We start from the raw sequence: 27627 nt of genomic DNA, 5'->3' as shown, positions 1-27627 counted from the left end.
TGTGTTTTCGTGGATGGGCGGAGCTTTCCGGGAAAGGAGCGTGGTTTGTGCATAAAGGGCTTGACTTTATATGGGGGCGTGGTTTGAAATCGCGAAAGTGGCCGGTGCTTCGGGGAGGGGCGTGGTTCAATCATAGAATCATAGAATCACCAGGCAGGAAAAGACCCACCAGATCATCGAGTCCAACTATTCCCATCAATCACTAAACCATGTCCCTCAGTGCCTCGTCCACCCGTCCCTTAAACACCTCCAGGGAAGGTGACTCAACCACCTCCCCGGGCAGCCTCTGCCAGTGCCCAAGGACCCTTTCTGTGAAAATCTTTTTCCTAATGTTCAGCCTAAACCTCCCCTGGTGGAGCTTGAGGCCATTCCCTCTCATCCTGGCCCCTGTCCCTTGGGAGAAGAGCCCAGCTCCCTCCTCTCCACACCCTCCTTTCAGGTAGTTGTAGAGAGCAATGAGGTCTCCCCTCAGCCTCCTCTTCTCCAGGCTAAACACCCCCAGCTCTCTCATAAGGCCTGTTCTCCAGCCCCTTCCCCAGCTTCGTTGCTCTTCTCTGGACTCACTCCAGAGCCTCAACATCCTTCTTGTGGTGAGGGGCCCAGAACTGAACAATGGCAGAAGTGGGAGAGGGGACCCCTTTGAGGGACAGCATAAAGGTTTATTGTATGTACGAACCGAACCCATGAGATATGTACATGTATTTACAGGACGAAACGAATGAGCCTAATTATTTACAACAAGAACCGCCCTTCACACGTCTGTACATCGAGAAGTGAGCGTGAAAATGCATTTACAAGCGGGATCCAGTGGACGCGGGCACAGCAAGATGGAAAAGAAACAAAACCAAAGTGTGAGGTGATGGGCACCGTGTCGTCATGGACCTTGGTGGGGCTGGATGGTGGATGCCGGTGCTGGCCTGTCCCGACACTGTCCTCATCCCTCAGGGCAGCCCTGGTGCCTCATGTCCCACAAAGGTGGGTGGTACATGGGACTTGGCTGGTTTTCCTCTTCTTTGTCCCCAGATATCTGATCTGGGCCATCTCTTCTTCTCCTGGAGCTGGGTGCCTGGCCCCATCCCTTGTCCCGCAGCCACCAGGGGGGGCAGGCTGGGAGCTGGGGGTGCTGCCGGCACCCAGGGGGGTTACAGCTCGCTGAAGCGAACTGCCGGCTCCAGCTTGTGGGACAGGGCGGTCAGGACCTTGTCGAACTTCTCGTAGCGCTCAGCCTGGCTGCTCTCGGCCCCACGGCTGCCCCACAGCAGCCGCAGCTGGAACTCGGTGCTGAAGACCTCCAGCAGCTCCACTCTGCCCTGGAAACCTGCAGGGAGGGGAGGGAGAGTCAGTCGCACGGGGGATGCTCCATCAGGTGCCGGGCTGGAACTGACCCGGCTGCGCACTGGGAATGTGACAGAGGGCAAAGGGCTCTGCTGTCCCCATCGCTTACCCTGCAGCTTCACTTCGGCGTTGGTGTGGTAGAGCCCGCCGTGGTGGGCCACCATCCGTGCCGCCTCCAGGTGGGCCATCACCACCTCCACACCATTGTCGGAGGTCTCCCAGGGCTCAGGGTTGTCTGGGAGAGCCTCGTCCCGCTCCAGGAGAGTCACGAGGGGCATGACGTGAGGAAAGGTGGTGTTGGTCAGTGGTGGCCCTTCTGCAAAGAGAGGCGCCATGAGGACCCTGCGCAGCCCTGTGCCCCGCTCCTGATCTCACGATCACGAGGTCACACTGCCCCACTGCACTCCCGGAGAGGCTTTGAGGCTCAGCTGTAGCACAGCAGTGGCTGCAGCTCTGCTGAACGCCGTGCCCAGGGCCATCGCCTCACTCAATGCCAGCTCCTCCCAGCCAAGCTTTCTGGTTGTGCTGGGAAGGGGACGCTGTTGTCCCTACTCATGTTTCCTAGGGCCTGTTGTCCCTGTTCAGGCTCTGTCTGCGTTTTCTGGGGCTGCGATAGGGAGCAGAGCCCAGAGCGCTGAGTGTTGGAAAGATGCAGCTTTTCATCTTGCCTGACTGGCCACCCTGTCCCCTCAGCTTGGCACACATTGCCATGCAAGCGCGAGGCTTTGGCTCAGCTCAGCCATGTTTGTGCCCAGCTGCTGGTTTTATTTAGTTATGAAACGCTTCCTTGGGAAGGAAGGGGCAGCCAAGGCCAAACGGGCCCTGCCGGGTGCCGGGGCAGTTCAGCAGCCAGAGGGGAAGCGTCTGGCGCTGGCTGGGAGAGGGTCAGAGCTCTCAAATGCATCCCCAGCAGCAAGGCTGTGCCTGGCTGAAGCAGGAAGGAGCAGGCAAGGGAGAGAAGGGGAGTTGCTCCCATTACCTTTCCCTTCGTTTAGGCTCTTCAGGAACGGCTTAAGCTTCTTCTCATAGAGGATCGCGCCCTCCGTGTGCCGCTGCCGCAGCACCATCCAGGTCTGCTCCAGCCGGGCAATCTGTAAGTGGATGGGGCAGATGGAGGGTGCTGGGGGCAGTGCAGCCCCCAGGCACTCGGCTCCGGGCTCCCAGGGGAGCCACAGCCCCCAGCCTCCCACACAGCAGTGCCCGCTGCTCCCCAAATCAGCCTCCTCCACCCGCGCTCGCGGCCAGAGACAGCACAACCCTGGCACTGAGGCTGGGATCGGGATTTCTCCCCCCTCCTAGTGCCCCAGGACAGCAGCTTCCCCACATCGCAGCAGCCTTGAAGATGAGAGGCAGGGAGGGGACAGCAGTTCCACCTCCTTTGTGCAGGCAGGAAGCAAGACTTCCCAGCTGGGCTCGATTTAAAATTGAATTTTAATCTCCTTTCATCTTCCAAAGGGAGCAGTGTGGCCCGGAGACGCTGCTGCTACGGCCTTGAGACTGATTTGTATTGTACCGGAGGGCAGATTCATTTCCTTTCAGGAACACAGCCCAGCACAAAACAAAAAGCCCAACCACCAAAAACAATCGGATCCCGGGGGGACTGGGCTGTCTGCTCTGCAGAGGGGACGGCTCTTCCCCTTCCCTGCTTACACCCCAGAGGATGTGGCCCCACGCCTCTCCCTGGGCATCTTCCCCCTCTCCCACCCCAGCGAGTGTCAGACCCTGTGGGACACCAGGAGAGGGACATGTTTTGGGGGTAAGGGTTGAGCCCAGACCACGAGGACACAGGGAGCGTCCCCATACCTGTGTCATTTCCAAGGCGTTCATCACAGCCGCAAAACTGAACATGTTCCCCATGGTGCTTTTCAACTCGGCGGCCAACTGGATGGTTTTGTGGAGCAGGGCCGCCCGCTCCTCCGTGCTGCCCGTGCAGCCCAGGATGTCCACGGCGATCATGATGGACATGGTGTGAAACCTGCCACGGGGCAAGACGCAGAGCGGGGTCAGCACAGAGGGGATCGGGATAATCCTGCCACTCGGATGGGGCTCCTCCACCCTGGGAGGTGCAGCAGATCCCCATCCTGTGTCAAGCTGGGGACACCCTGTGCTGTGTCGGGGCGCGCGGTGGGTCTCCGTACCGTTCCAGCAGGTCAAGGCGGAGCTGGTGGCCGTGGGGCAGGGTGAGCAGTTCCATCCCGGAGCTCACCCCCATGAGCCGCTGCATCTCCGCCGTCACACCCAGTATCCGGGCAACCTGGCAAGAAAGGGGAGAGCTGATTAGACCTGTGTTCATTGAGGAGAGGCTGAATCAGCCTTGGGCAGCCTCCTGCCCCAACCCGGCCCCGCCTGCCCTGGCAGAGCCGAGCAGGGATGCTCCAGTGCTCGGGGTTGCCCTGATGCTCCAAAGTGCTCTAATCCCCCGCCAACCCGCAGTGACCGGAGGGCAGCGGTGCCCGTCCCTCCCGCCTGGTCCCGGCCATACCAGGCAGTCCACTTTGGTGATGTGTTTGGCCAGTGTCTTCACGTCCACTTCTGCCAGCAGCTCTTTGACCTTCTTGAGCACAGCCATCTCCAGGGGTTTGTTCTCCAGGGGGATAAGCAGGGACTGGAAGGCCACGGGGTTGAAGGAGGAGGTTGTCTCCATGGTGGGGGGCACAAAGCCCATGAAGTCCAGCTCTCCTTTCAGCCTGTGCCCTGCCTCTGCTTCCCCGGAGGCGTTCTCCACAGTCCCTCTCTGTCCTTCCTCCACCTTTAGCCTCTCCACATAGCTCTTTGTTGGCAGCTGCTTGGTGTCACGAGCTGGCCGGTCTCTGCTGATGGGCGAGGTGGGGTGGAGCTGGCAGTAATGCCCCGTGTCCGGGTCGCTGTAGCTGTTCACGGAGGGAGAAGGGGAGGCACGGGCGTAGCCGTGGCAGGGAGTCGAGTGGGAGCTGTGGGCAGGGTCTGGCAGGGGTTTGCTGTTGCTGCCCGGGCACAGCTGGGGCTCGCTGGACCTTCTTATAACCGGAGAGGCTGGAGAAATCCCAGCTGCTTGGCAGGGATGTGGCTTTAGCCGTGTGACTGTGGGGAGCAGGAGAGACTGTTATCAGAGCCTGGAGATACGCACATGGATAGGGATCATGGATGTAGCAGCCTGGGGATGCGGAGCTCAGGGACAGCCCTGCTGCCTGAACGCACTCAGCCGGTCCCGGGACAGCTCAGGATGATGAGCTGAGGATGGGACCTCTGTCCCTCTGTGCCCTCTGTGAGGACACTTTTCTCTGCCATAGGACAGCAGGAGGAGATTCCGCTGGCAGGGAGTGACACTGGGGGCTTGTCTTCCCAGCCAGCTTCATCCCACTCCCCAGGTCCCTACATCACACCCGTCCCAAGCGCAGCCCAACTCGCATCCCCAGCAGGACAGAGAGGCAACGACTACCTGTGCTGTAGGCGGGCGATGCTGGGTTCTCGGAGATGGGGGACATCGGGGAGTGCAGGTCTTGGATCTGGTCCACGCTGACGGCACAGTTGCGGATGATGTCTCTGTGGTGGGGCAGGGACACGCTGGGGAGGGGGCAGACAGGGCAGGTTAGTCCCTCAAACAGGGCCCGGGCAAGGGCAGCCCCATCACCTCCCCTCGGGTCATCAGCTCCTTCCACAACCAGCCCTAACGAGCCGAACACATAACGAACTCAGCTGGAGCAATGAGTAGGCAGCCCCTGGGGCAGCTGGGAGCAGAAGGGGTCAGTACCTACAGAAAGCAGAGAGTCCTGCCTGCTTGGTTCTGGGGAGCGGAGGAGAGGGATGTCCTGACCCCAAGGTACTGCTTTGGGGTGAGGGGTGGGATGAGATGACTCCAGGTTTTCCAGGGTGCTACGGGGAAGTGGGTCTGGCTAAAAAAGTGGGTAATTTTCTAGAGTTATGTGGCAAGGTGATACCTGATGCTGGATGTGTTAATTTATTTCCACCTGAAAGCAGTGTTGGGATGACTGGGTTATCTGTTGCTCTAACCCAGTGCTTTGGAGAGGTGGAAAGTGTGTGGAAGCCAGAGTCAGAGCCTATCAGGGGCCTGGTGAAGGCAGTGAGGTGCCTGGGTCAGTGATGAGGTGCTCAGGGGCATGGTTTAGTGGTTGATAGGAATGGTTGGACCTGATGATCCTGGAGGTTTTTTCCAACCTAGTGATTCTGTGATTCAAGGAAAGAGGTCATGGGCTGTGGGGCAGCAGCCGTGGCTTGACGCTAACACCCTGAGATGATGGTTTTGCAAGAAATGCTGTGTCTGGGGTGGGCTGAGTGCAGGGAGGGCAGAGAGGCAGGCAGGTAATTCACTGCCCTCCCTGCCACGGGCGAGGGCTGGGCTGCTGAGATGTGTTTGGTTTCGAGTGCCGTGCCTCTGTGGTGGGAGGAGGATGGGAGAGCAGTGGCAGTGATAAGGGGCTTGGGGAAAACATGAGTGCTGAGGAAAGACTGATGGATCTGGGCTCTTCTTCTGGAAACACATATGCTCTCCTGGAACTCTGAGTGTTTTCCTTTTCCCTGCCATAATACTTGTTTGCCTCTTTTCCACTGGCGTGTTCTCACTCTGCCCTTGGGCTGAGAAGGTCAGGGCAGTGAGAAAGTGGCTTGACTCAACAGCAGGGTGTGGGACATGCTGTGTCCTGCTGTGGGGGCAAAAGTAGATGGCTCACCGCTAGGCTGCTGTTTGTGAGGATGTGTGCGTGGCTCTGCTTTCCCTGCTGGGCTCTGGGGAGCTCAGGGCTGCTGAAAGAAGGCTGAGCAAAGGAAATCTTGCTGTATCTCTGAAGAACCCCATCAGCAGATCAGCCGTGTGGAGGCTGTGACCTGCGGGCTGTGTCTAACCCTACCAGCACAGCTCTGGTGGTTTCCTCCTGTCCATCAGGCTTCCAGCTACACATAGTAACTCCTGGCAAATACTCCAGCTGAACAGAAAGGGCTCTAAAACTAAAACGCCCCTTCAAAAACAAACCAACAAGTACCTTTTTTGTGGCTGCAACTGGCTGTCCTCTCACATCTGCCTAGGAAGGCTTGCCTACCTGCCTCTGACAAGCCCCGACAGGCTGGCAATCCCGGACTAGGTGCTTGTAAAACACTCTCTGGCTTCTGGCCTGTGATGCTAAAGTCATGTCTGGTTTCTGGGTGTCTGCTGCAGTAGCTCAGTGTGGTTGGCAGCTGGCCTGGTAGAAAACCCCAGTTCCAGCTGGGTACCAAATCTTCCCCCCATGCCTTTTCTGTTCTCTCTCTTGCACCCCTGAGCCCAAACCCCTGCCTTGCGCCCTGCGAGCAGGAACCGAGTGGGGTGCTGCTTCTCTCCCAGGGGCTGATTCTCTGTCTGGCTAAGCCAGGATGAGACCAAGTGCTCACCTGGTTGGGCAGCCCTCAGCCCTGGTGATCTTGTCTGCGGTCAGGCCGTCCGTCATGGTGATGCTCCTCCTCTTGATGTGTCCCCCTTTCTGGGTGGTGGGGCTGTGGGGTCCCCCATGCTTCCCGTTGGCCAGCCCATAGCTGGCTTCCAGGTAGCGCAAGGGGAAGGTGCGGTTGATGGGGCAGTAGACGATGGCTCCGCTCTGCTCGGAGATGGCCTTGCGGTTGCCCACGTAGAAGCGGACGAGGGCGGGCACGTTGTCAAAACTCTCCTGCTCGAAGAGGTACTGGACGCGGGTATGGCCCTCGTTGGACTTGACGGTCACCTTGTTGATCTTGAAATGGAGGGGCTCGTTGCGCCAGCGGCACGTCAGCACGTAGTCGCCCAGGCTGGTGAGCGAGTCGCGGATAAGGAAGTCGCCGTTCCTCTGCACGAGGCTTTCTGATACCTGGCAGGAAACAGGGCAGCGGCTCAGGCACGGCCGTGCTGGTTGGACTGGGAGGCCTGGGTGGATGCTGCACCGGGACGCTGGCTCCCTCCCCTTGCCACTGGCTCTGACCCATAGGAGGACAGTTCCTGCGGCAAAACCAGGCAGCTCAGGGCTAGCGAAGCCCTTGGCCAGAGGCTTCCCAGGAGAACGGGCTGGTGGTTCTGGTGGCCTCAGGGTGCTCTACATGAACAGCCCAAGCAAAGCGTGCCCAAAGCCCCCCGATTCCCCCTCCTCACCTCCCGGGGGATGCGGCCGTGGTACCAAGCGTGGCTGCGTAGGTCAGTGCTGCTCAGCTTCAGCTCCTCTTCCAGCTCCTTGTGAAGCTTCTCCGGTGACGAGTCAAGGATGTATTTCTCCTTGGAGAACTGTACAGGGGAGGAAAGAGCGTCAGCTGGTTCAGCAGTGCAGGACCAGCGGAGGGAAGGGCTGGCAAGGTCTCTATGTGAGGGCTGTGGGCCTCACTGGTGATGCCACCTGCTAGGAGCAGACCTGTTCCCAGGGGACAGGTGACTTGGAGCTGTGTGTGAGGATTGCCACTCATGGAAAAGGGTACGGGTGGGGTAACAGGCCTGTTGGTGGTCAGGTCCTGCTGTCAGGAGCGCTCGGAGTGTCTCCTAGAGGCATGTCCCCACGTTGCCTGACCACCCTGTCCCTCTGTCTCAGCTCAGAGCCGAGTGTGGCTGGGCAGAAGGAAACCTGCCCCACCTCCCTCTCAAACATCTCCAGGGCTGGCCCACTGCGAGAAGCACTCTTTGAGGAGGAAACCTGCATTATTCCTCCCGGAGCTATCCACTGTGGTTCCTCCTCCAAAGGGTTAACTTGCTGTCTTTAGCCTGGTGGCATGAATAGTGATGACAAACGTAAAGGGAACCTTCTGCATCGAAATTAGCTTTTACTGGCACTGCTGCACCTGAGCCTGGAGGATGCGATTCGCCCCCTCCCTTCCCCGGGAGGGATACGGATGGCGTCACATCTCCCATCAGCCACACTCCCTGCCTGCCACTTTGCCAGTGTTCCCAGAGGGCAGCCGAGGATGCTGAGCTGCTGAGGATGCTGAGCTGCCGGCACCACGGAGCCGGTGCTTGTTTGGGGAAGGCGAGCGCAGGCTTAGGGTTCCTGCATGCTCCCCGCTCCAGGCAGGTTTCTGTGATCAGCAGGTCTTTTTTTTGAGGTGAGCCCTGCCACGGTGCCAACACTAACACCTTGGTTCCCTCTGCATCCCAGACGCGCGTGTTGCCCTGCAAGGGGGATGTGTGTGTCACTGCCACGGGCCAGGGAGGTTGGATGGGGCTCCCAGGGTGGCCCGTTCCACCACTCCTATGAGCGAGGGTGGCTCCACGTCTGGCGGCAGCGCCAGCGGGAGGAGGCACCACAGTCCTGGCGCCTGTTAGGGCAGGATGTCTCTGGTGTCTCTGAGGACACGCATGGACTTGAAACCCTGCTGACACTGCTCTGGCACTGCTGGAGGAGCAGGCCAGCGTCTGTGGCTGGCCTTGCAAGGCAGTTGATTCCCCAGGGCGTGGGGGGCTGCAGCCCCACACCAGCACACCAGGGACTGCCTTGGAACTGACCCCTTTGCCCAGCAGTCATCTCGATTTCCTCTGCTTCTCCAGCAGTTGTGATCAGGGGAAAGCCGAGCATCACCCTGCACTCCTGCCTTGTACCCACCGCTCTCAAGCTGCTCCTGGGACTCAGCAGAGTCCCTCAGCAGGAGCCTGACCCCAGGTCCCCTTCTTCCCTGGGGATGATGCTCCATCCCCCACGGTAGCTGCATTCCTTGGCCAAGCCAGGCAGCAATCATAGAATCACCGAATCACCACCATCAGGTTGGAAAAGACCCACCAGATCATCGAGTCCAACCATTCCTATCAAATACTAAACCATGTGCTTCAGCACCTCATCCACCCGTCCCTTAAACCCCTCCAGGGAAGGTGACTCAACCACCCCCCTAGGCAGCCTGTTCCAGTGTCCAGTGACCCTTTCCGTGAAAATTTTTTTCCTAATGTCCAGCCTGAACCTCCCCTGGTGGAGCTTGAGGCCATTCCCTCTCATCCTGTCCCCTGTCACTTGGGAGAAGAGCCCAGCTCCCTCCTCTCCACAACCTCCTTTCAGGTAGTTGTAGAGAGCAATGAGGTCTCCCCTCAGCCTCCTCTTCTCCAGGCTTCCAGGCTAAACAATGTTGTCCCAAGGAGGTTGTTGTGAGGGACCTGTGTGATGGTCTGTGCTCTCCAAGGCTTGTCCTCACCAGCCTGGACCTGCCCCCGTTCCTCCCTTCCCAATTCCTATCAAGTCAAAAAGTGCTGGAACAGTGGAAGCAGCCTGGGAGAACAGTAAGGACTGAACTCAGACTCGCTCATCCAAACACGTTTACTCTCCCAGTGAGAGGCTCTCGCTCGCTGGAGCCACAGGACTCTGAGCCAGGGGACACACGGACTGTCCCCTCCAGACTGAGGGTTGCAGGCAGCCTAGTGCTCGGTGCTGCTCCGGGGCCCTCATGAAGACAAAGCCACCCGGCGCCACTGAACCCTATTAAAAATAAATGGTAGCTGGCGGATGCTGCCAAGGTCCGGCTGCATCCCGGGGGGCTGAGCAGATGCCGTTTCCATGGTAACCCATCCACCGCCACCACGCAGACCTGGCTCGGTCGAGTGGCGCTGGGGACCCTCGGCTGCAGCGTGGCTCACCCTGGGCGCCGGGGCAGGGAGGGACTCTTGGAGCTTCTCCTGTTTGTGCAGGATAAAGCTATCGGGGCCGTTTGGAGCTTGCCCCGGGGCACGGATTAGCGCCTGTTCCGCTCAGCGTTGTACATCTGGGTTTTCCCCCAAATCCTCCTGCGCAGGATAACAAACAAACCCAGCTGAGCAGTGCCCGGCGTCTCCGAGCCTGGATTTGGGCAGCAGCCGGCTGGCACCCGTGCCAGAAGCCAGGTGCTAAGCTAGAATCATAGAATCGTAGAATCACCAGGTTGGAAAAGACCCATCAGATCATCTAGCAGGAGAGAACAGGAGGTTTGACTCTCACAGCCAGTTGTGGGCGGAGGGTGCCATGAGCCACCTTCTCCAGCCATGCGGAGGGCACTGTCCCTGCAGCTCCTCGGCTGGCACTGAGATCCCGTCTGACTTACACAGCCACCAAAAAGCCACTGGTTGGAGTGACTGCGTGGCTGTGCTAGCTGGGGAGACAGGAGATTGGTCACAGGGAGACCTTTTCCCTGGTGTGATGTGACCGTGGGTCCTCGTGAGTCTCTCTCCCTCTGCCAACAGGCAGTAGTTGCTGCTGAAATCACCTCTCCTTGCCGGAGCTGGGCTTGCCACAAGCCCACGGTGCACAAGCCCCATGTGTCGCAGAGGGACGTGCTTCCTCTGGCCCCTGAGCCCTTCAGCTGCCATCGACTTTCCTGCGCTCGGCGCGTCTCGGAGGAGGCCGGCTCGCGGGCTGCCAGCTGGCCGGGCGCCGAGGCACTGGCAAGGCAAGGCGGTCCAGGCCAGCCGAGCGCTGTCAGGAGCGTGTAAGCGGATGTCTGAGCGCCACGCTGAAAAGGGCGCTGCTTGGCACTCTAGGCTGCGCCAAGAGAACATCAAAAGATGTACGGCCCCATGTGAGGTCTTGCATACATCACCTAGCTCAAGTGCGTGGAGATCGCCTCCTGCACAGAGAGACCTGAGGCCTTTTCCAGCTGAGCGGGAAGAAAGTAGGAATAGAGTGGTTCTCTGAACCAGCCACACCAGACAAACCAGCTCAGGAGCTGCCAGAGATGATGCCAAGCTCTGCTTGAGGAATCCCAAGAGGTAGCCAAGCTGGCTTGGCTGATAAAAAGAGAGCTCCTCCGTCACGTTCAGCACCCTGATGGGCTGCTTCTCCGTCCCGGGGCTGGGGAATCCTCCCGCGCCGCTGTACAACACGGGCAGCCCCCATGAGGAGTCAATTCCCAGGGCTTCCCTGACTGTCCCTGCTGCTTTCCTCGGGGAAGAAACACCTCCAGTTCCAGCTGAAGGGCAAGGATTGAGACTGGCAGTGGAAGGGCAAGAGCTGGGGGCATGGAGGGTGCCGACAGCTGTGGTAAAATGGTGGCTGTCACTCTGCCTGGCGTAAGGAGAGCTTCAAAGGCTGGCGTTTGGCTTTCTCTCCTCGCAGAGGTGATCTTGCAGAACAGGAGTGATTTCCAGTCTGCTTTCCTGCTCTCCCCTCCCAGATCTGGAGGAGTTGCAGTTGAAGATGAAGTCAGCTTGGAGAGCAAGGTGTACTCGCACCCCACCCTGCTCCTCTGCTGATAACATCTGACTAACCTCAGGGCACCAAGCGCATCTGCTCTCCCTCCTGCTTTCCTGCTGCCCGCCCTGTGCTGGGACCCTCGCTAGGGAAATCCCAGCCCCTTCTGGAGTTTTCCACCCCTGCAGCTGCAGGGCCTGGAAGCAGAATAGGGAAGAAATGGAGTAACAAGCCATTGAGAGCAGGTGTATGGGGAAAGTCCCAGCATCGTGTGAGGGGTCTCCTTCGCTTCCTCCGTACCTGGCAACAGGCCACTTCAGTGAAGTATTTCAGAGCGAACCTCCTTGCTGAGAGACAGCTGGCATCACACCAAACCCAAGAACTGGTCTGTGTGCGTGCCCGGCGCAGGAATGCTGTGCTCACCGGTCCAGCTGCCAGGTACTACCTGAGGATGGTTAGTCCATCCTGCGCGACCACAAGGAGAAAAATCCTACCACAAACAACCCTCATGTTCTTATGGGCTTGCTCTTAGTCTGCATGCCCTGCTGTGAGCCGGTCCATCCTACTCATCTTGATATATGTATGGAAAAGAAGTAATTTGTTCCTCTGTCCTGTCTTGCGAGGACTTTGGACATCTAAATGGCCTCTGAGAGGGCACCAGCCCATCTGTCCACCCCATGGGTGACTCTTGGGTAAGCCACGTCTCCATTAGTCCCCACTAAAGGCAATTGACTCAATCTTTGTCCTGGCATTCCAAGCCCTTCTTAGGATTGGCCCTGGCTACTCACAAGGTCTCTCCCCTCCTTGTCCGTGCTCCTTTGTGGCAGCTCTGGAGCAATTACGTCTAGCTGGCAGGGGTGGGGTGCAGCTGGGGTTGCTGGCTGGGAACATCTGGGTGCTCTAAGGTGGGACAAATGCCCCGGGTACCCCGGTGGGATGGTGGAGAGCACCACTGCCGCTGCCCTGGGAGAGCGGGTCTCCAGCGCAGTGATGGGGGGGTGTATACACACATTTCCATCCATCTATATATTACTTATCTCACTCCAAGACGGCAGCAGTGGCTGCTGCTGCATCCCTTTTCGGAGCTGCTATTGGCCAGAAATGATGTCAGTGCTTCCCAGGCTGGGTGCACTGCCATTGGCGGTGAGCAGGGATGCGGCTGTCAGCTGGAAGCGCTCCAGTCATTCATGGGGACTTCAATGTGTGTTTGCTGGGCACACTTGGACACAAATAGATGGTGAAAGATCTGGCAGAGCCAGGTGAGCACTTAGGGCTTCACTTTTAAGTCTTTCTGGGGTCGGAATGGAGCACCCTCCATCCCCTCTCGCATCCCTGCATGAGGGCCAGATGCTCACCTGTCTTTCCCTTGTTCTGGCAGCAGCTTGCTGACACCTCATCACCCTCTGTGATGTGCAGCCCAAGGGCTGCTGCACTAGCGCACGTCACCCTGTGTTGCTCAGTGGCCTTGGGACAACCAGGAGAAGCCCTTCTGCTTTTCCCTCTTCAGACCGAGTAGCAATCAAAATCCCTGGCTTTGCACCGAGATCAGCCGCAGTCATGACAAGACTTGAAATGCTGCTTCTGAGCTCTGTCTTACCCAGCATAATCTGTAAAGCTCAGCACCTACCTCACTCAGCAGCAGTATTGAATAAGACTGCCAGCTCTCTTGGCTGCCAGCTCCCTTCGAACTTGCAGAATGCTACAGCTCTTGCTTCAGACCAGAGCCTGCTTGGCTCTTGCCATCCTAAACACCTTTGCTCCCTAACTCCATAAATGAGGGAACCATTTCCTAGTGCCGTGCCCCCTCTGTGCAAATGCCAGAGTCCAAAAATAGGACACCTAGACTCATGCCCAGACAGTGGCGGAGCTAGAAGTGCCGCAGGACAGGTGACAGATGGATCCCAGTTTTCTCCCACCAGTCAGACCTGTGCGGTGCGGCGCACACACGGACACCCAGGCCAAGGAGACGTGCATTCATCCGGGCTCGGTGTCCCCTCTGTGCTCAGCGATGCTCCCAGCACCTGCTGCCTTTCGGGGGATGCTAAACGCTCCCCTGCGTGAGCTTTGCTGCAGGCGAGGGCTCCCTTCAGAGGTTTGCCTGCCAAAAGTGCTGGTTGGTGGGGGATTTGGTGGCTTTGGCTCCGTGTCCCTGGCTGCGGACAGGGCTGAGCTCTGCCCTAGGACTTGGTGCTTGGCTCACCTCAACGCTCGCTGCCTCCTTGACCGCAACCAGGCACGCTGCCTGTACCCCGCGGGGAGCAGAGGGGCTCCCCGGGGGTCCCCACATTGCACCTGGGAGCCAAAGCAGCTTTATGGCAGGTCCCTTCTCCCCACTGTCCCCCTGTTGTCCCCCAACCTTGCACCTGGGGGCCAAAGCAGCCTCGTGGCAGCTCTATTCCCCTCTGGTGCCCCCTCGTTTGCCCCTGCGGTACCCCCACTGTCCCCTCGTTCTTCCCACTGCACCTCCCTGCTGTCCCCTCATTGTCCCCTCGCTGTACACCCGGTGTCCCCTGTTCCCCCTGCTGTGCCCTCACTGTCCCCTCATTGTCTCTCTGCTGTCCCCTCTGCTTGCCCCCGCTGTCCCCTTGTTGTCCCCGCAGTGTCACTTCTGCCATCCCCCCGTTGACCCCTGCTGTCCCCTCTGCTGTCCCCTCGCTGTCCCCTCGCTCACCTGCACCTGCATGAAGGAGCCGCGGTAGAAGCAGCAGGCGGCGGCGGACAGGGCGCTCCACAGGCTGCACCGCTCGGTCATCGCGCCCCGCCGGGCTCCCCGGCCCGGGCTGCTCCTGCTCCGCCGCCGGGCTTCAATTTCAGCCGCTTCCCCGATTACCTCATCCCTTGTCGGCAACGAGGGGCGGCACCGAGCGGCGGCTCCGCCCCGCACCGCCCAGAGGGGCCGCGCACCCGCCACCGGGACCCCCGCATCCCCGGCATCCCCCGCATCCCCGAGGGGAACAGGGACCCGGGCATCCCTGAGGGTACCGGGACCCCGGCATCCCGGAGAGGAACTGGTACCCGGGCATCCCCGAGGGCACCGGGACCCCGGCATCCCCGAGGGGAACTGGTACCCTGGCATCCCTGAGGGCACAGGGACCCCCACATCCCTGCCATCCCTGAGGGCATCGGTACCCCCAGCAACCCTGAGAGGGGAACTGGTTCCCTGGCATCCCCGAGGGCAACGGGACCCCCACATCCCTGGCATCCCTGAGGGGAACCGGCACTCTGGCATCCCCGGCATCCCTGAGGGCATCAGTATCCCTGCACCCCTGGCATCCCGGAGGGGAGCCAGCACTCCAGCATCCCCCACATCCCTGAGGGCACTGGTACCTCAGCATCCCTGAGAGGGGAACTGGTACCCCTGCATCCCTGGCATCCCCGAGGGCACCAGGACCCCTGCATCCCCAGCATCCCTGAGAGCACCGGGATCCCTTGGCATCCCTGAGGGGAACCGGTACCCCCAGCAACCCTGAGAAGGGATCTGGTTCCCTGGCATCCCTGAGGGCACTGGGACCCCTGCATCCCTGAAGGGAACTGGTACCCTGGAATACCTGAGGGCACCAGGAGCCCCGCATCCCTGGCATCCCTGAGGGGAACCGGTACTCCGGCATCCCCTGCATCCCTGAGGGCATCGGTACCTCGGCAACCCTGAGGGGAATGGTATCCCCGCATCCCTGAGGGCACTGGTAACCCCAGAATCGCTAAGTGGAAGTGGTACCACTGCATCCCTGGCACCGCTAAGGGGAACCAGCTCCCCCACATCCTGGGCATCCTTGATGGGAACGAGCATCACAACATCCCTGAGGGGAAAGGGCACCCCTGGCACCATAAGGGGAACTGCGACTGCAGCTTCCTGCGCCCTAGGGGGACCCAGCACCCCTGAGAGGATCTGGCACCACTGAGAGGAACCAGCAGCCTGGCTGCTTATGCTCTGGGGAGACCCAGCTCCTCTGAGGGGACCCAGAACCCCTGAGGGGATCAGCCTCCCCTGAGGGGAACTGACATCTCAGCTGCCTGTGCCCTGACGGGACTCTGCTCCTCTGAGGGTGACCCAGCATCCCTGAAGAGATCTGGCTCCGCCGAGGGGAATTGGCACCCCTAAGGGCATCGGACGCCCCTGAGGGGAACCAGCACCCCTGGCTGCCCATGCCCTGAGAGAAACTGGCTCCTCTGATGGGATCAGGCACCCCTGAGGGGACCTGGCACCCCTTATCTCCCCATCCCAAATCCACCCGCTCTCCCCAGTGATGTGCACAGGTCAGGGACAGCCTCGTCCCCTTTCACCCACCCTGTCTTCCTTTGCCTCCACCCCAGTGACTCCTTTCTTGGGGAGACACTGGTGCCTGCCTCGCGCGGCGGGGAGCCGGCTGCCTGCTTCCCACGTAGGCTGTCTCCGTTGTGTTTAATTAAGGCTCTGCTTCAGTTTAATTAAGGCCACAGCTTCATGTATAGGATGCACGAGGCAGCGCTGATGATTCAAAACACTGCTCTATCCCTGACTCTTGAGAAAAAAACAACCCTAAACCCCTACCTGACCCCCCTGCCAGCACAATGCCCTGTGCCTGGGGCCAGGCAGCGGCTCCCCCAGCACTGAGCTCTGTGTGCTCACAGCCAGCCGCTCTCGCTCTGGGTGCACAGCTCCGTCCCGCACTGGCACGTCCTGGATTTGGCCACGTTTTGCTAACGGGGGCTTTATGCTCCCATCCACAGCACGTGTCCTGGTGCAAAGACCCCTGTGCCCCCCGATGCGCGTCTGCCCAGCGGATGCAGCAAGCTGGCAGAGCTCTGCCTGCTGCCCCAACCACAGAGCCACGCAGCCTCCCCACTAATTAATTCAAACGAGCCCCTCGCATCTCCAGGCAGGGAGGCAGCAGACAGGGCTGATGAGATACAGGTCCCTCGAGCGGCTTCTCCGCACAGAACAAAGAGAGCTCAGGCCATGCTCTGCCCCTGGTTTCGCAGGGGAGAGAAGAGCCGGGAGGGCAGCGCAGGGTTTTAGCAGGACAGGGAGCAGGGCAGCAGCCTGTGGGTCAGGGGACACAGGGCAGCAGGTGCCTGTGGGTCCCAGGGGTGCCTGCAGCCCTGCCAGGATGGGCAAGGAGCGCAGGCTTCTCCTCCTCTCCTCCCGCGTGGGGCCGAGGGATAGACCAGATGGCAGTGCGCGAGGAGATGCCGATCCGAAGGATCCGACAGTGAATCATCCTCCTGCCAAGGCTTCTCCCCCGCGATGGGCTCTGTGGTTTCTCTTCAAGGCTCTTGCTGAAGGAACGAGTGGGAGCCTCTTGGGCCGCTGGGGGGTGATGCCCGCGAGCTGCGCCCGTGCTCCTGCTCCACAGGGGGAAACCGAAAACCTTAACACAGGGATGCGTGACAGCGTTAGCGGCTGCCACTCTCCCAAAGAATAAGGTCAGTCTGCAGCTCCTCCAGCTGCGCAAGGGCCAAAGCTGGGCTGGCTGGAGTATAAGCAAACAGAGCCAGGTGTGCGGGTCCCTCAGGCAGCTTGGAAACACCAACCCTTAGGCTATTATTAAAGCACGTTAATTACCAAGTGCTTATTGATCCTGGCTTTGCGCCCCTCCCTAGCTCCTCGTTGCACCTCTAATCGCGGTAGGCTTGGTGATGAGAGATCTGGCCCTGGACAGTTTGTTGCTGAAGCTCAAGGGATGATGTTTGGCGGTGCCCTGGTGAATGTCCGTGAGCTCATGAGGGCTTTTCACTGCGTCCTCTCCCTCCTGTCTTTCAGCAGCTCTTTTCCTGCCTTTCCTCCACTCACCCTGCAGCGACGCTTCACCTCTGCTCATTTCCCTTGCTGCAAAGCGAGGACTTATTCCGGTGGTGGGTCCTGCTCCCATCCCCTCTTGCTCCCAAGGGATCCCAGGCACAGCAGCCACCTTCCCACCCTGAATCCCGCAGGCCTGGGGCTGAACACGGCTGGGAGCTGAGCTCCCCGCAGCTGCCCAGGCTCCCAGCCAGGCACGGCGCCTGCAATCAGCCCGAGTGCCCCCACCATCCCGGTCACTCACACTCCAGATAATTACTAATTTGACTAAAATAGCTGCTGTCACTGCAGCCGTCAGCTGCTTCCGTCACTGAAGGGAAGTGGCATATAAATCACAGCCCACTGGACACCCTGGGGACAGGTGAGGAATAAAGGCCGGATAGTGCAGGTCTCGGATCTGCCTGGAGAGTAGGGAATTCTCCTGGCTCATCAAAAAGAACTCGATCACAAAGGCAAAGCCGTACCCATTGCTCCACACTTGTGTTGTTTCAGCCTGTTAACTCACGAGCCATCGAAGGCATAGAGAACACCCCAAATCACCCCAATCACCCCAAATCGCAGGACTTGCCTGCGTGAGCAGGAGCTTTCCCACCCATCCCGAGTTGCTCCATTCCAGGGCTCTACCCTGTGAAGCCCAGTCGTAGCCTTGTCACTGAAGGTTCTGTAACGATTAACAGCACCCAAGCTGCACACCTCAACTCACTTCTCAACAACCACATGGCAGGTTTTACATCCCCATCAGGCAACTGGACTCGGGAGGAGGTTTTTGGTGCTCCGTGCCCAAGCCACACGGCACCCCTGCCACCGCTCCTCTACGCCTGCCCAGCTCCCATGGTGCCAGCAGCCTCCTGCAAAAGGGCCTGCTCTCCTCTGGAGCCAGGCGCCTCGCTAATGAATTTCTGGCCAGACATGAAGAGTGCTTAGGAATGTTAATAGTTTGCTGGAGGATAAGCAAGAGATTTGGAGAGATTTACACCAACTTTCATGTGACAGCCACGGAAGTGGCTCAAATCCTTCCATATTTTTTTATGTGGGGTGGCAGGAGGTAGCTTCCCCTGCATCTGCAGCGTTCACAAGTGATGGGGAGCACAAAACATAGGCAGCTCTTATGGCAGCAGTATTGAGGGGGATCATATAGGCTCTGTGTCTCCTCTGCCACCCCCAATCTCACTGTTTCTGAGAGGGAATTTCTTCCAGGGTCAAAGAGAGAGCCCAGAGGAGGTGGTGGGATTGGGGGTGCAGAGCTAAGCACGCCACTGGTGTAGGACCTGGACAGACGCGGGGCAGGCTGCGATCGCTCTCGGGGTCTTACCTTCACGTATTCGCTGCCGGACTCCAGGCCATCGTGGTGGCTAGAAGGAAGAGGAAAAATAAAAATACATAAGTAAAGGGCAGTAAGTTGTGACAATCAGGTTAAAGGTGGTGGTGGCACAGCTTGGGGAAGCAGGGAGCTGCGCCCCTTGCCTTGCCATGGGGCTGAGAGTGTGGGTATCGTTCTGGGAGAGGTTCCCAGGGCCCCAGCACTGTTCCTGCCCGCTCCGTGCCCACTCTTGGCACAGGGCTTAGCCTCCCTAATGCGATCAGGGAAGAAAGAGGCCTTTTCTAGAGGATCTCTCCCCAAATCGGCTTGGGAGCGTGAGCTGAGCTGCCAGGCTGGGGTCCCTGCAGGTGATGGGTGTGTGAGCCAAAGCAGGAGGCCCTGTGCCCCGCTCTCTGGCAGAGCTGTGTTCCCAAAAGGTGGGTTTTAGGACACATCCCCTAGACAAGCATTTCTGTTTCTCTATGCCCTTGTTACAAGCCCACAGAGATCAAGCTCTAACTGAAGGCAGAGGGCAAACTACGACACCCTGGCTGAGACTGCAAGATTTGCCCTCCCAGCATACAGGGAATAGAAACTCCCACACTCCTTCGTGGCCTGTTCACTCTTAGCCCTACCGACAACCAGCCTAACAACCCTGAGACACAGCTGATCTGGCAGCTTCTTTGCCATTATTTCATGGGAGACAGACATCCCCACTCTGTCCTGAGCTGCTACTGCTCTTTGTGCTGTTGTAGGTTGAGGTATGTGTCTGTACGGATGAGTCCAAGAGGATCAACGGAGAGTTGAAAGCGAGAGAGGCTCTAACACGCTGAGCTGTGATGCGCTACCCTGGGGTCTTGTCTTTCGGAACAAAATACAAAAAGCCAGACTTTTTAATGGGAACTTGTCACCTCCCCAGTACCAAGCTTCAGCACGGACATCCCGCTGCTTGCTGAGGTCACCTGCCCAAGCACGGGACTCCAGCAAGGCCTGAATTGCAGGCTGGCAGCACATGAACAACCAGCTACAACTAAGAAATAACCAAATCTGAGCGCAGCAGAGACCCAGAACGTCCTTCCCTGCCAGGAGCCGCCTCGCTCCACCTAGTGCCTGCACCCACAGCAGGACTCTTGCTCACACTGGGAGCTCCTGGGGGTCCTGCACACAAAACCCTCCTGGGAGCCGCACTGCTGGCATCCCTGAGGAGCCAAATTCCTCCTCTGTGGGCTCTCTCCAGGTTGAGGCTCGTGTCTGGTGGCTCAGAAATCATTCACCCACGGGGAGATGTCAGAGGGAACCGTTGGCAGACGTTGCCCTGCTGGCATTACAGTGTGAGCTCCTAGGGGTGTCCAGCCCTGCTGCATGCAGCCTCCATTCTTCTTCTCCACATCCCGCACTCTCCATCTCGGAAGGGGAAAAGGGAAAATCAAGCCCACACTTTTTTTGAGGTGAAATAAAACAGAGGAACATTTGGAAGGGGGTGTGGGGGGGGAGCATACAGAGTCCCCAGGGCAGCTGTGCTCTGCCTCGCGAGCCTGTTTGCCTTTCACACAGCCACAGAGCTGCCTGGTGCTGCGAGAGCCGTGAGAAAAACCGGCAGGAGGACGGGGGGGGGGGCTCTGGGCAGGAAATTGGGAGCATGGGAGCAGCTGGGAGACACTGCAAGAGCCTGGGCAAGAGAGGCCCCAGCGCCGGGGAAAAGGCAGCAGCTGGGGCTGGGGGGAACCGAGGGCCGCAGCCCCCCTGGTTCTGCGCATTCCTGGAGGAAACAGCATTTTTGGGGGCAGCCAAGTGCCTGGGAAAAATTCCTGGGCTGCCTTTGGAGAGCGGCTGTGGCTGAGCCGCTGGGAACTGGTGCTACCACCGTGGCATGGAGGAGCGGGGGTTTGGCAGGGTGGCTGCTCCTTTTGGGCTTGGGAAGGCATCGCAGCGACTTGCAAACACGCCAGGCTCGGGGCTGGCTGCTGGGAGCAGTCCAGGGTGATTGTTGGGGTCCAGCCCTGGTGTGGAGCTCAGGTTCTGCTCAGACACCAGAGCAGGCTGCGCCCTAGCAGAACCAAATCTGGACGCTCCATGCCTCAGTTTCCCCTTTTGAGAGCTGCCTCCTTTGAGGTTTTGGCTAGCGGTGCTGCCAGAGGGGTCTGCCAGCTGCTGTGGGCGGCAACCTGCCTGCACCCCATGGGATTTGGCATTTCCCAAGCTCACGCACAGCCACGCGCAGAGGGAAGTCGAGTCACGTCCGCTCTGTGTCCTGCCTGCGGGTCATCTCCCATTAGTCACTGTGTCCCCAGTGGAGTCGCGGCCACTGCCTTGCTCTGAGCATCTCCATGGGCTGGATACCACTCCTTGTCCCGCAGCAGCACAATTTTCCCCCCTCGAGGGCCTGATCCTGCAGGGACCACCCCTGGGCAAGCACGGGTATCCTCAGCTCATTCTGTCTTGGGGTCTGTCCTAAGTAGGGACGCTTTGTCTCCCAAGTGACAGGGGACAGGACGAGAGGAAATGGTCTCAAGCTCCACCAGGGGAGGTTCAGGCTGGACATTATGAAAAAAAATTTCACGGAAAGGGTCATTGGGCACTGGAACAGGCTGCCCAGGGAGGGGGTTGAGTCACCTTCCCTGGAGGTGTTTAAGGCATGGGTGGATGAGGTGCTGAGAGCCATGGTTTAGTATTTGATAGGAATGGTTGGACTCGATGATCCAATGGGTCTTTTCCAACCTGGTGATTCTATGATTCTATGATTCAAGCAAAAATATGTCCCAGGGCCATGCTCGTTCTCCTTGTGCCGCTTTTGGCCCCTCTGTACGGGCCAGAACAGTCTGTCCCCATCCCTAGGGATGTTCCTGCACAGGAGGAAGGGCTGGGGCGCGGCGTTATCCCGGTCCCGCTTCCGCCCAACCACCCCACAGCAGGGCCTGGCCATGGGGACGGCTCCAGCAGACGGCTCCTCTCCGAGCTGGGAGCTGTGGCAGCGGCTCTGAGCAGGGCATGGAGGGTCAAAAATGCTCCCGATGCCAAGTCCTGCTCCTGTCACTCTTGTGCCTCAGTTTCCCTGGCACACAGGGTGGCTACACCCGTCATCAGGGCAGCTCCAGACGACGCAAAAGAGCATTTCTGGGGACGCAAATCCTCACTTTCCAGAACCAAGATGCCCGTGTGACCCACACACATCCCCCTGCCACTTGGCTCTCAGCCACGCTGGCCTGGGACCTAAGTCATTTCTGGGGACAAAGGGTCTGGGTGAGCCCCATGCGCCCTCCTTGGGGACCCAGTGCCAGGGCTCTATGCCCGCTGGAGGACGTGGCAGAGCCGCTGACGCCCCAATCGCTTTAGCCCTCGTCCCCTGAGCCACCCTGCCCTGGCGCTGGGTCTGGCTGCGGTTTCAGGAGCCACAGTCGAGGCGTTCACTCTCTCTACAAGCAAACACCGGCCGTGGGCTGGGGGTCCCAGCACCTGAGCGGTGGATCTGGCGTAACCCGTGTCGAGGCTTCGTGTCCACCCCGAGCAAAGCCCCTTCCAAGCCTCCCCGTCCCCTCCGCAGTGCCAAGGCGCAGGGGGTGGGCAGGGGGGGACAGGCACCCCACTTACCTGCCCTGTCCAAGGGTGGGAAACCTCCTGCCCACCGCTGTCATCAGCCCTACGCGACCCGGTGAGTGATGGGGAGCAGCGGGATGGGGAGCAGCTCTCCCGGGTGTCCTCCTGCCTTGCTCTGCTCTCAGCTCGGGACTTTGGGGCGCAGCAAGGCGGTGGCAGACCCTCCTCCTTCCCGTCCCAGCCCTCCTCCGGCCCTCCCTTTGCAGCCGGCAGGAATTTGCGGCCAGCACAGCCCGGCTCCCAGCGCTGGAGCAAATTCCTCCTCTTTTCCCTGCTCCTGGGGCCACCAAGACCTCCCAGATGCTCAGCGCTGGGAGCAGGAGCCGCCCCCGGAGCTCCTCCTGGGGGGAACTGGGGTGTCGGGGGCCAGCGGGGTGCGAAGTGAGTGGTAGGAAGGTTGGGCTTGGGAAGGGATGGTAGAATGGGACCTCATTTTGAGGAGGAATTTGGGGTCAGCGCCTCTGTGCGTGCCCCAAGTCCCATGTATGCTGGGGACAGGTTTGACCCATCATGCCCAGATACCCAGGTGATGGGCAGGGAGGGGGGTGAAAGTCCCTCTCATTGATTCTGAGGTCAAATCCCTCTGAAAAAGCCAACCTTTATATGAGAGGGATAAGCCCCATAATTCTCCCGGAGGGTGGGTTTTGTGCCTGGAGTGAGGAGGTTGAGCCCAAAGGGGCTGTTTACTGGGAGGTGATGGAAGTGGGGCTGGGGTGGCTGGTTTTGGGGATTGCCCTGTGCCTTGAGGGAGGCAGTGCCACTCGGTGAAGGGGAGAAGGGTGGAAGGGTGGAAAAGGGGAGAGTGAGAGGTGCAGAAGGCCAGGACGATGCAGGTCTGAGCTCTCTGCAGTGTCCCTGCACTGGAACAAAGCTGCTGGCAGGACAAAGGGTCGCTGGGGCTGAGCAGGACTGTGAGATGTTTCCACCCCGTCCGGAAACAGGAGGGAGTAGAAATCCCACAGGAAACCTCACTCCCATGGAGCCGCTGACCTGGCCATGGTGCAGAGTGCTCCGGCTTTGCCGTCCTGCTGGCCAGGTGCATCCCGCTGGGGCGAGAGGGGGACGCTGCAGGGACCCCGCTGTGACCCAGCATCTCCTGCTTGTCCCTGGGGGCAGAAAGGGGGTCCTGGCAGAGGGCAGAGCAAACCCAACGTGACATTACCTGTCCGGGGAGCTCTCACTGGGATGCTTTTGCCCCTTTCTCAGCTTATCCCTGTCTGTGGACTCTGCTTCCAGTGCTGTGTCAGGGCTTGTGGTTGGATTGGAGTTGAGGGCCACTCTTGAGCTCTGTGCCTCTGTGCTGGGGCAGGAGATGTTCCCCATGGGCTCCTGGTCTGTCCTGGCCATCACTGCCCCCAGGCTGTCCACAGGCTGAGCCTCTTCCTCCTCCTGCTCTGCTTTCCCAGTGGCTGCGGGTGGGTCTGTGCCAGGATCAGGGGTTCCAGATGTCTTGGATGACTCAAGATCAGGAATCGGGGCTGTCCGGGGGGGTTTGTTGCTGGGGATCTCTTTCTCCCGGCAGCCCTGGGTACTCTTGGCTTTACCAAGCTTCTTCCCTTCCTTGCCCAGGTTCAGCCTGGGCATGGTGCCCATGTGGCTGTACATGTCCGACGACCGGGCGTAGGGGCCGGGGCTCTTGGGGATGGTGTCAAGATCATCTTGTGTGCTATTGAAGGGCTGCTCCAGGAAGCCGTGAGGAGGAGGGAGACCTGGCCCCAAGCTCTCCGAAGTGCTGGGGGCAACGGACACGCGTCGGAAGGTGAAGGCGCAGGGGATGCTGCTCAGGCTCCCAAAGCCTTTGAACTTGAAAAATTCTGGGAAGGAGAGAGGAGAGATGGGTAAGGGATTACTGCTGGCACAGTGTCGGGGGCATGTCTTGGGGCCCCTGGTCCCAGGCTGGGGTGGGCACAGAGCACAGCTGAGCTGCAGCTGGGTGTCAGCCCTGTTATACCCTGCCCAGCATCACGTCCCTGTGGCCTGGGGTGTGTATAGGGTGTTGGTTGACAGTTGGCTAATATGAGCCAGCAGTGTGCCCAGGTGGCCAAGGCGGCCAACAACATCCTGGCTTATATCAAAAATGGTGTGGCCAGCAGGACTAGGGAAGGGATCGCACTCCTATGCTTGGTGCTGGTGAGGCTGCATCTCAAATCCTGCATTCAGTTTTGGGCCCTTCACAACAAGAAAGACATCGAGGGGCTGGAGAGCATCCGGAGATGGGAACGGAGCTGGTGAAGGGTCTGGAGCAGAAGGGTTCTGAGGAGCGGCTGAGGGACCTGGAGCTATTTAGCCTGGAGTAAAGGAGGCTGAGGGACCACCTGTGATGTGCCCATGCATGCACATCGGTCGCTAGCACGGTGGAGCAGGAACAGAGCATCGGTGCAGAGCCCAGCAGCGCTCACATGGCAATGCTGGCTGCGGGAGAAGATAACCTCCCCACTTCCTCAGCCCCCCGCAGCCTCCTCATGTCTCCCAGCTGCCACCTGCAAGTGCTGAGCACAAAATGTTTGCCGGAGAGGTATTTATAACCCCGGCGGGCGGCTTTGCATTTCACACCTCAGCCCCAACTCAGCTCTGTGTGCCGCTGCGGTGCAACCCTGGTTGGTGCCGGTGCCGGTGCCGCACGAGGACAGCAGCACGTAGGGTTGAAATGAGCTGTGGCCACAGCTCTGCAGGGCAGCATCTCATTGCTGAAATCCTGGTGCTCTGGGTGCCTCCGGGGGTTTTGCAATGTTTATGCTGCTGTGGGCTCTGCAAACCTCTTCCTCACTAGGCATGGTGAGGTTGCTGAGGCAGGAAGGCGCGCGCTGCGGCTGTGCTCTGCAAGGAACCAGGAGTCTGGGGGCTGCTTGGTCGTTGGACCCCCACCTCCTGCCACCATCCGTGGGCTCCACAGAGCATCACCACAGCTGGATGGGGCAAAGAGACATGCAAGGAGCTGCCGCAGCCCGAAAGACCTTCTGCGTGGCAGAAACCTCATGGTCTGGACATGGTTAAAAGCAAAACTGCTTTGGGTTATACAGCCCCTTGGGGTCCAAGCATCCTCCACTGGGGCAAGGTGGGAAAGGCAACGCTGGGGACCTTCCACAACAATCTCCCTGCTCCACAACACAAAGGATAAACCCAGCTGGGATGAGGCTGTGGGTTTTACCAGTGGAGGAGTCCCAAGGGATCAGAGGGACTGGCCCCCTCCGGCGTCGGCATCATAGGAGGAATGCAGAGAGCAGCAGCAAAGGCCAGGTCCTGCACAGCCCAGTGCTGGGAAGCAGGGTGAAGGCTACTGCAGCTGCCTCCCAGGGCTCTGGGGGAAAGCCGAGGTCTGTGAGAAAGAGCAGAGCTTGCTCCTGGCAGGCACTGAGCCCTTCCTCCGAGAGCAGCCAGTGGGAATCTGCTCCCAGGCTCCCACCCTGGCTTCTTCATGTCACCCCTATCACTTTGCTGCAGGAGCACCCTGGGGTGGGGGGCCCGGCCACCCCCAGCCCCCAGCATGGGTTGCACCCCAAGCTATGCACCCTGAAGGATGTGATTTGGGGAGTGAAGGCCCCCAAACACCCTTGCACGTTTTCCTGGGTGCATCCAAGCCCCCAGTGCAGGGCTAGGCTGCAGCAAACTGGTCCCAGTCCCACCACTCAGCTCCTGAGACAACAGCACCCAGTCTCACTCCCAGCCATGGGGATGGAAACCCTCAAAGCCCCGAGCTTTGTAATGAGACCAGAGCCCATCTCAGCCCCAAACGTCCCCAGGGAGCGTGTGAGCACACACTCACGCTCATGCTCACTCTCGTGCATCCTCTCTTCCCTGCCAGGCTGTCCAGGTGAGCTCTCCATCACCCACCCGCTCCATCCCACAGCCACTTACTGAACTTCTTGAAGCCCCCTCGTTTCTGGCCCTCAGCCATAGCTGCGCTGGTCGAAGGCCGTGGGGACCGCGAGGGACAAGTTTTTAACTGTGAAGCCCTTCTCTGCCTGCTCCTCCCTTCCTGCCCCCCCCGCCCTCCTCCCGCAGCTGCTCATCGCTTGCTTGTATTTCGTTTCCTCCCCAGTGTTGTCATCTGCTCCCAGCTCAGCTCCTGTCCCTGCCCACCCTCCCGCTGTCCCCATGGTCTTTGTAGTCCTTGTGTAGACTTGCACCCCCCTGGATGCTCAGGGGCCACCTTCGGGGCCCTGGTTTGGGGATGCCTGGTAGATGTGGACACCCAATAAACCCTGGGTGCCAGCCCTAGAGGGGGGTGCCAGCCCTAGAGGTGGCTGCCAGCCCTGCAGGCACTTCTGGGGCTCAGCCCCTGCCCTCCTCATTGGCCCCACAGGGCAACAGCTGGATGGCAACTCTGTCAGCAGAAGACCCCTACAACCAGCTGTTCTCTCACACTGAGGACCTTGGGGTGACCCGCAGGAGCGTCTCTGTGCAGGACGAGATAGATGTGGCAGGGATCCAGTGCCTGTGTTGTTCCCTGCTTCCAGGGGGTAGATGTGAATTTGATGGATGGACCACTGGGTAGATAAAGAATCGGCTGGATGGTTGCACTCGGAGAGTTGTGGCCAATGGCTCAATGTTCAAGTGGAGACCAGGTGACAAGTGGTGTTCCTCAGGGAACTCATGTTGAGACCGTGGTTGTTTAACAACTCGTGTTGCTGACGTGGACAATGGGATTGAGGGCACCTTCAGCAAGTTTGCTGCTGACACTAAGCCGTGTGCTGCAGTCAACATGCTGGAGGGAAGAGATGCCATCCAGAGAGACCTGAACAGGCTTGAGAGGTGGGGTTGTGTGAACCTCATGGAGTTCAACAAGGCCAACTGCAAGGTCCTGCACCTGGGTCGGGGCAATGCCGAGCACAACTACAGGCTGGGTGGAGAATGGATTTGGAGCAGCCCAGAGGACAAGGACTTGGGGGAGCTGGTGGATGAGAAGCTCAATGGGAGCTGGTAACGTGTGCTTACAGCCCAGAAACCACCCCTGTCCTGGGCTGCATCCAGAGCAGTGGGACCAGCAGGCGAGGGAAGGGATTCTGCCCCTCAGCTCCACTCTGTGAGACTCCCATTCTGGAGTCCTCAGAACAGAAAGGATCTGTTGGAGTGAGACCAGAGGAGGCCACGGAGATGATCCGAGGGCTGGAGCACCTTCCGCATGAGGACGGGCTGGGAGAGTTGGGGTTGTTCAGCCTGGAGAAGAGAAAGATCTGGGGAGACTTTAGAGCAGCTTCCAGCACTGAAAGGGGCTGCAGGGAGGCTGTGGAGGGGCTCTGATCAGGGAGGGCAGGGACAGGGTGAGGGGAATGGTTTTCAGCTGTTTGAGAAGAGATCTTAGGGAGGAGTCACAGGTGACAGGACAAGAGGGAATGGCCTCAAGCTCCACCAGGGGAGGTTTAGGCTGGACATTAGGAAAAAAATTTTTCACAGAAAGGGTCATTGGGCACTGGCAGAGGCTGCCCAGGGAGGGGGTTGAGTCACCTTCCCTGGAGGGGTTTAAGGGACGGGTGGATGAGGTGCTGAGGGACATGGTTTAGTGATTGATAGGAATGGTTGGACTCGATGATCCGGTGGGTCTTTTCAAACCTAGTGATTCT

General features: G+C 59.4%; 1 protein-coding gene across 3 annotated transcripts; it reads right to left on the bottom strand.

Annotated features, from left to right (window-relative positions):
- Positions 1-622: 622 nt before the first annotated feature.
- SH2D3C (SH2 domain containing 3C) lies at positions 623-26058 on the bottom strand. 3 transcript variants are annotated; one of them, XM_069873587.1, is made up of 12 exons: positions 25922-26058; positions 23229-23880; positions 18485-18524; positions 7424-7552; positions 6697-7145; positions 4754-4878; positions 3818-4395; positions 3474-3589; positions 3139-3310; positions 2315-2426; positions 1445-1651; positions 623-1318 (listed from the first exon to the last, which is right to left on the bottom strand). In XM_069873587.1, the coding sequence occupies exons 1-12, from the start codon at positions 25959-25961 to the stop codon at positions 1143-1145; spliced, it is 2796 nt and encodes a 931-aa protein (XP_069729688.1). In that variant the 5' UTR covers positions 25962-26058; the 3' UTR covers positions 623-1142. The 3 variants fall into 3 exon arrangements, with proteins under 3 accessions (XP_069729688.1, XP_069729689.1, XP_069729690.1); XM_069873588.1 differs by lacking the exons at positions 23229-23880; positions 25922-26058 and adding an exon at positions 22061-22213; XM_069873589.1 differs by lacking the exons at positions 18485-18524; positions 23229-23880; positions 25922-26058 and adding an exon at positions 14068-14244.
- Positions 26059-27627: the final 1569 nt, after the last annotated feature.

This window comes from Phaenicophaeus curvirostris, chromosome 20, assembly GCF_032191515.1.
Source record: "Phaenicophaeus curvirostris isolate KB17595 chromosome 20, BPBGC_Pcur_1.0, whole genome shotgun sequence".
Classification (NCBI taxonomy): Eukaryota; Metazoa; Chordata; class Aves; order Cuculiformes; family Cuculidae; genus Phaenicophaeus; species Phaenicophaeus curvirostris.
The sequence above is the reverse complement of the archived record's forward strand: the minus strand, read 5'-3'. Positions and strand labels throughout refer to the sequence as shown.

Bases quoted from the DNA above. Each gene is read 5' to 3' on its own strand.
- SH2D3C (XM_069873587.1), bottom strand. From the start codon at position 25,961: ATGGCTGAGGGCCAGAAACGAGGGGGCTTCAAGAAGTTCA. The intron at 18,525-23,228 runs GTAATGTCACGT...TCTTCCTTCTAG, and splicing joins AGTGAGAGCTCCCCGGACAG to CCACCACGATGGCCTGGAGT. The intron at 7,146-7,423 runs GTGAGGAGGGGG...GTTTCCTGCCAG, and splicing joins ACGGCCGCATCCCCCGGGAG to GTATCAGAAAGCCTCGTGCA.